Source organism: Diaphorina citri, unplaced genomic scaffold (genome assembly GCF_000475195.1).
Source record: "Diaphorina citri unplaced genomic scaffold, Diaci psyllid genome assembly version 1.1 scaffold2076, whole genome shotgun sequence".
In the NCBI taxonomy this organism is placed as follows: domain Eukaryota; kingdom Metazoa; phylum Arthropoda; class Insecta; order Hemiptera; family Psyllidae; genus Diaphorina; species Diaphorina citri.
The window spans coordinates 43,239-49,797 of NW_007379501.1; the positions used below are offsets into that span (position 1 = coordinate 43,239).

Consider the following 6,559-nt stretch of genomic DNA (forward strand, 5'->3'; position numbering starts at 1 on the left):
TAAAAATGCCTCAACAAGAACTATGGGTATGCTAGATCTACAAGTCAGATACTAAGCTCGCGGGAATGATTTTCATTAAAAACTTAGCATAACGATGTTCAAGTTTGCAGAAAAAAAAGTCATCTAGAAATTTTTTCATCTCTTCTTCTTCAAAACATAAATAATAAAATTTGTTCGTTTTTTTTTTCTGTTAACACAACACTTCTTTGTGTTTTTTTTTTTTCATGATTTTTTTCCATTTTAAAATAAACAATTAAAAAAATCACGCTCCAGGAAGAACGTCATGCGCCGAGATTTTTCCCACACGGCGGCACCGACAGATACAAATCCGTATTTCCAGTCGTTTGGAAGCTGTCTCACCGACACGTGCTTGTATTATCGTACGTACGGATTTCGCGTTTTCCGAGGGAGAAAAAAATGATTCCGAGTTTCGCGAAATAAAAATTTCCCGCATGTGACGAGAACAATGCTCGTGTGTATCCAGTTTGGATTTATGCTGATCTGTGTGTGTTTCCCTGGTGAGTCTCTTGACTTTCTTTTCCAGATGGACAAAATGCACTTCTGTACAGTTTCAAATTAAAACTGACCAACTGGGTTAGAAACTCGTATACCTAGTACCTTATGCGGCCGCCTTTCATTGTTTTACCGTTTATTGCTTAGTAGAGAGTATCATTTGATTCTTTTCATTTTCTTCTTATTTTCCTCCTCCTTTAATTCTTCTTCTCCTCCTCCATCTTCTAGTTCTCCTCTTCCTTCTTCTTCTCCATTGTTTCATTCTCTTTCTAACTCATCTCCATCTCCTTCTACTTTTTCTTCTTCCTCTACTTCTCCTTCTAATGAAAATAAAATAAAGGTAAAGAGGAGGAGGAGGAAGAGGAGGAGGAGGAGGAGAAGGTTAAGGACAGAGAGATAGGGAAAGATAACCGTGTTAAAACTAAGGCGTTTGAGTGTGTACGCACGATTTTATTTTATTTGTTCCCTTGCTTTATTTATTCTTTCATTATCTTCTATAATGGAAGGGAGAGAAAGTGCTGTTTTATAGATAGAACAGAGAAAGGACGTGATGTTTGTTCTAGTTTCGCACCTTACGGCGCTGTAATTAAAACATGCAGGGCCCGTCCCTCCGGGAATTTTTCAGCCCGTAGTGATCAGAGAAAATCAGTACCTATGTACTTGTACCTACCTAATTTGTTTGATATTCAGTTTAATTATTCTTGATTTGATTTTACTTTCATGTAATGATTTAAAATCAAGACTAGAGCCCGTTCTCCCTTTATTCCCAATATAATGTTTCAAGGTGGGTCGCTAACGACCCCGTGGGAATAAATGGGTTAATCCAGAATAGGTACCTTACCTGTCCAGATCCCAGTATTAGATAGGAAAACCTACTTCCTACTTACCAATGAAATCTATAGTCCGTTCCCTTTAGCTTGATAATTTTGGTGATTAAAAAGTGATCAAAAGACAAAGAAAAGTTGCCAAACGTACTACGACATTGTTCAACTTTTGAAACATGTCGATGGACTGTTCTGTACCAGTAGTGATGGATTGTAATAAATTTGAGCACAAAATTGGTTCCTCCTAGTTAGAATTAGCTTATAGGGATTTTTCATTGTTAAATAAATTTTGAAAAATAAATGTAACACTATTTCAATTTCAATATCTACATTATGTAGAAGTAGTATTTTTTGGAATTTTTGTTTTGTCAAACCTATACCTACTACCTACCTAATGGAGCAGTTGCAAATGGGTAAAAATTATTAATAAATGGTTGATTCCTACATAAAAAGTAGTGAAAAATCCTTATCTGATGTCAAAACTGCGAAAAAGTAACTTTAAAAGGTCGAAAATTCAATTTTTAATTGCCGTTCTAATTAAAAAGTTCAAATAGTTGTGACGTCAGATTTCACGCTCGGCATAGCTTAACATAGATGACGCTAAAACCGGTCTTAAATTACGACTGATCCGAGCTCATTTGAGTGAGAAAATGTGAAAAAATCCCTTTTTTTTTCTTTTTTTTTGGGTTTATGGTTCTCTGGACAAAATTTGCACCATTTTCGTGTTCCTGGTAGAAAGACCTTTAATTTGATATATAGGTCGACCAGGTTTGGATAAGTCTTTCTATGGGAACAGACAGACAGACTGACATACAGACACCGAAGTGAATTCAATAGTCCGTCCCTTATACCTTTTCTTATTACTATCATAATAATAAACGAAGGACGGGCTAAAAACCGAAGGTGTGCGAAATAGTAAGGATAGGGACTATGAAATACTTGGAACTAAGGATTTAGTCGATGGAGCTGTGGATTCACAAACAAAAGAATCCTTTTCCTAATACCTATAGATATAATTATGTTCCCAGAAAATAAATAATTAACCCATTTGTTCCCACAATTATTTTTGTCACGAAAATCGTTTAAACTCACATATGTTGGTCAGTAGGCTTCCAAATGACCATAGAACCAAGTTTCAGAATTTTCCGACTTGTAAAAGCTGAGAAAATGCCTGGGTCGAAAACGACCCCGTGGGATTTAAAATGTACAAAAATAGGGAAACACATTTATTTTGATCAGAAACTCTTCTCTAGTTTTATTTTTAATTCTAAAAAAGGAACAAACTCTTAAAAAATACTATGATAACATTTCTAAAACAAATTAAAAGAACACTTCTTAAAAATTGGTGGGATAATACTTGTACAAACAAATAGTTATAACTATATTTTAGTTATAACTTAGGGTTCAGTGAACATGGAATGCTTCAAAACATTTGTCGTGTAGGGCTACATCACATCTTCTACACGCCTTGACTGTTTTGTTTCGACACATAACACACCTGCGTCTAGCTTGGCCAGTAATTATCATATGTCCTCTATGGTCTACTCTGAGAGGAGCAGGAACACTCACAATACTTCGACGTCCTGGAGCTAGTGGAGCTGATCCATACTTCATCAGTAAAGCTCGGACTACCTCTCTTCTAAAAGACAAGTTGTCCATTGTCATTCCTGCTTGTCTGCTCAGAATCCAAGCATTATTCATGGCAACCTCTAGTAGCCAGAAGAGTATGGGCGTGTACCATTTTTTGCCCCTGATGCCAATTCTGTAGTTAGAGATATTATTGTCCATCAAATCAATAACACACCTGCGTCTAGCTTGGCCAGTAATTATCATATGTCCTCTATGGTCTACTCTGAGAGGATCAGGAACACTCACAATACTTCGACATCCTGGAGCTAGTGGAGCTGATCCATACTTCATCAGTAAAGCTCGAACTACCTCTCTTCTAAAAGACAAGTTGTCCATTGTCATTCCTGCTTGTCTGCTCAGAATCCAAGCATTATTCATGGCAACATCTAGTAGCCAGAAGAGTATGGGCGTGTACCATTTTTTGCCCCTGATGCCAATTCTGTAGTTAGAGATATTATTGTCCATCAAATCAACACCTCTCATATTCTTGTTGTACATGGATACGATATGGGGTTGAGGAACATCAATTTGCTTTTTTTCTTCCCGCGAGACCCGTTTGGCGGTTTGGATTGGATGAATGCCATACTGATTGGATCCAAGGGTCACCACTGCATTATCTTTCCATTTCACAAGGATGACATTTTTAAAAAAAGAGGAAGGTGTTTGTTATGACAATAATATGATACGATAAAAATGCTCAGTTTTTTTTTTGAGAATTCGTTGGTCATTACCCATGAACTCGTGCCTGATATGTTAGGTGATTAAGGGTTGACAGGAGTATCCTGGCGTCACTGGTATAAGGTAAAAGCTGTTGTTTATTTTGAGACCCCCTCCATATCCATAGACAGAATGCCTGGTTTGAATTTTCAATTACATCCCCCCGGCCCCCCGAATATCGTTACTCGATAAACAAAAGCCCCTACCGATCATATGTAGCTCAATTGTCAGAAACAAAACACTGTGCGTTTCTCGAAATTTTCACGTTTTTTGGGGTGACAAACGCAAAATTTCAAATTGTAGTGAGTTATTATTATTATTTTTAGGAATTTTGACAAAATTTAGAGAGAGAGAGAGAGAGAGAGAGAGAGAGAGAGAGAGAGAGAGAGAGAGAGAGAGAGAGAGAGAGAGAGAGAGAGATTTTGATCAGAAACTCTTCTCTAGTTTTATTTTTAATTCTAAAAAAGGAACAAACTCTTAAAAAATACTATGATAACATTTCTAAAACAAATTAAAAGAACACTTCTTAAAAATTGGTGGGATAATACTTGTACAAACAAATAGTTATAACTATATTTTAGTTATAACTTAGGGTTCAGTGAACATGGAATGCTTCAAAACATTTGTCGTGTAGGGCTACATCACATCTTCTACACGCCTTGACTGTTTTGTTTCGACACATAACACACCTGCGTCTAGCTTGGCCAGTAATTATCATATGTCCTCTATGGTCTACTCTGAGAGGATCAGGAACACTCACAATACTTCGACGTCCTGGAGCTAGTGGAGCTGATCCATACTTCATCAGTAAAGCTCGGACTACCTCTCTTCTAAAAGACAAGTTGTCCATTGTCATTCCTGCTTGTCTGCTCAGAATCCAAGCATTATTCATGGCAACATCTAGTAGCCAGAAGAGTATGGGCGTGTACCATTTTTTGCCCCTGATGCCAATTCTGTAGTTAGAGATATTATTGTCCATCAAATCAACACCTCCCATATTCTTGTTGTACATGGATACGATATGGGGTTGAGGAACATCAATTTGCTTTTTTTCTTCCCTCGAGAACCGTTTGGCGGTTTGGATTGGATGAATGCCATACTGATTGGATCCAAGGGTCACCACTGCATTATCTTTCCATTTCACAAGGATGACACCTTTGGCAGTCTTATAATCGAAAGTCCCTCGGTCACATTTGCTCTTCTTCATTTCCTTAGTATCCATGAGTGGACATTTTTGCAATCTATTTTCACGTATAGTCCCCGTGGCCCCGAAACCATCTTCTTTCAGCTTGTGAATTACTGCGAGGGAGCTGAAGAAGTTGTCGAAATATAACGAAAATTCCATTTTTGGGTATTCTCTTTTCAAAGTATTTGTGAACGACAAAATCACAGATTCGCCCAGGTTCGCTTGGTCAGCCATTTTGTCTCTTCTACCCTGATAGATGTCAAAGGACAAACAATACCCTTGTTTCGAGGCTAGGACCCAAGCTTTATATCCAAAGCGTACTGGTTTGTTTCGAATACACTGTTTAGTTGAATGCCTGCCGAAGTAGGGAATCATTGACTCATCTATAGACAGATCGGTTTCAGGGAATGCGTTTTTCAAACAAGCATTGCTGATCTCATTCATCATGGGTCGAAGTTTTGCCATCTTATCATTCTTATTCAACCGTGAATTGTCAGCAACATGTAGGTACTTCATGATGTTGTCAAACCTATTTCTCCTCATCGAGTTTGAAACTAATATGTTATGAGAGTCAGTCCCTTCCTCCCAGTACATCCGTCGTCTTGGAACTTGAACATAACCACTTAGATAAAGGATTCCAAAGTAACAGTATAAGTCACCAACGGATAGAGTGAATTCTTCATTCTTACTAACAGCGTATAAAACCGACTGTTTCACTACGTTCTCTACTAGATTCTCAGTTATGAACATCTCAAAGAACTCTAATGGGTGACTCTCACTACAAACTCGTAAGGGTAACATCTTTGGATACTCAGAATAAACCTTCAAAGGATTGACCAAGTCTCTCTTCGCCCATTTCATGTTTTCCAATCTCGGGATGGACGGTACAGATTTGAACATGGTGTTTTCGAGTGAGTGTTTCTGTCTTGAACTTGAAGGCCTACTTTCAGCCACAGCCTCTTGTTCTGTATCTTGCCGCGCATTACCAGTGCTATCTTCTACTGCACTAGAAGGAGAAGCCTCTGAATCCTCGAAATCTTGAGAAGCCTCAGGAGATGAGTCCAGGTTAGCATCCTCAAAGGACTCGCCATTGATTTGCAATTCGCCCTCTGCCATCAACTGTGCTCTGTTCAACCGATTATAGTCTCGTTCATCTTCCTCGCCAGAATCAGCGTCAGTATCTGCGCCATTGTCATTAGGTGGAGTGATGAAGACATCTATATCACCCAAGGGTAGATCAGCTTCAAGTAGCTCCAATATTTGATGTGTTGACAGAGGTGATAGAGGTCTAAAACATATAAAAAAATATTTATTATAATAATTATTACTATTATTAGTATTATTTTACTGAGTTAAAAACAAGCTCTGGTCAACCTAATTCCAAAAAATGTCTGTCTTTAAATTGCATGTCCATTTGAAGTACTATTGTTAAAGAAGAGCACTCGAAATCTTTGATTTTGTACTTTTTCCTCATTTTTGTACTCTTATATTCCCATGGGGTCGTTTTCGACCCATGTTAGGTTTTCCTGATTCTGTGCCGGAAACGAAAACAATTATTTGCGATCAAATACGTCAGTAAGAAAGAGAAACTATTTGTCTTTTATGTACATGCAAAAAAAAATGAAAAATAATTCATAATCACATCTTACCTTGCATTTTGTTTCGGCATCTCGGAGGTCCAAATTTACTA

The 6,559-nt window shown here is 37.7% G+C and overlaps 2 protein-coding genes across 2 annotated transcripts; both read right to left on the bottom strand.

The window, feature by feature from the left end:
• Window positions 1-2,444: 2,444 nt before the first annotated feature.
• Window positions 2,445-3,599, bottom strand: LOC103518106 (piggyBac transposable element-derived protein 2-like). Its single transcript, XM_008483162.3, has 2 exons — window positions 3,142-3,599; window positions 2,445-2,835 (listed from the first exon to the last, which is right to left on the bottom strand). Exons 1-2 carry the CDS (start codon window positions 3,462-3,464, stop codon window positions 2,742-2,744), a joined length of 417 nt encoding a protein of 138 aa, XP_008481384.2. The 5' UTR covers window positions 3,465-3,599; the 3' UTR covers window positions 2,445-2,741.
• Window positions 3,600-4,218: 619 nt separating this feature from the next.
• On the bottom strand, window positions 4,219-6,553 carry LOC103518107 (piggyBac transposable element-derived protein 3-like). Its single transcript, XM_008483163.3, has 2 exons — window positions 6,519-6,553; window positions 4,219-6,157 (listed from the first exon to the last, which is right to left on the bottom strand). Exons 1-2 carry the CDS (start codon window positions 6,536-6,538, stop codon window positions 4,279-4,281), a joined length of 1,899 nt encoding a protein of 632 aa, XP_008481385.1. The 5' UTR covers window positions 6,539-6,553; the 3' UTR covers window positions 4,219-4,278.
• Between the last annotated feature and the right edge of the window lie 6 nt (window positions 6,554-6,559).

Coding starts and splice junctions, on each gene's coding strand:
- LOC103518107 (XM_008483163.3), bottom strand. CDS start 6,538: ATGCCGAAACAAAATGCAAG. Junction 6,158..6,518: donor ATGCCGAAACAAAATGCAAG/GTAAGATGTGAT, acceptor TATATGTTTTAG/ACCTCTATCACCTCTGTCAA.
- LOC103518106 (XM_008483162.3), bottom strand. CDS start 3,464: ATGTACAACAAGAATATGAGAGGTGTTGATTTGATGGACAATAATATC. Junction 2,836..3,141: donor ACTGGCCAAGCTAGACGCAG/GTGTGTTATTGA, acceptor AGCTAGACGCAG/GTGTGTTATGTGTCGAAACA.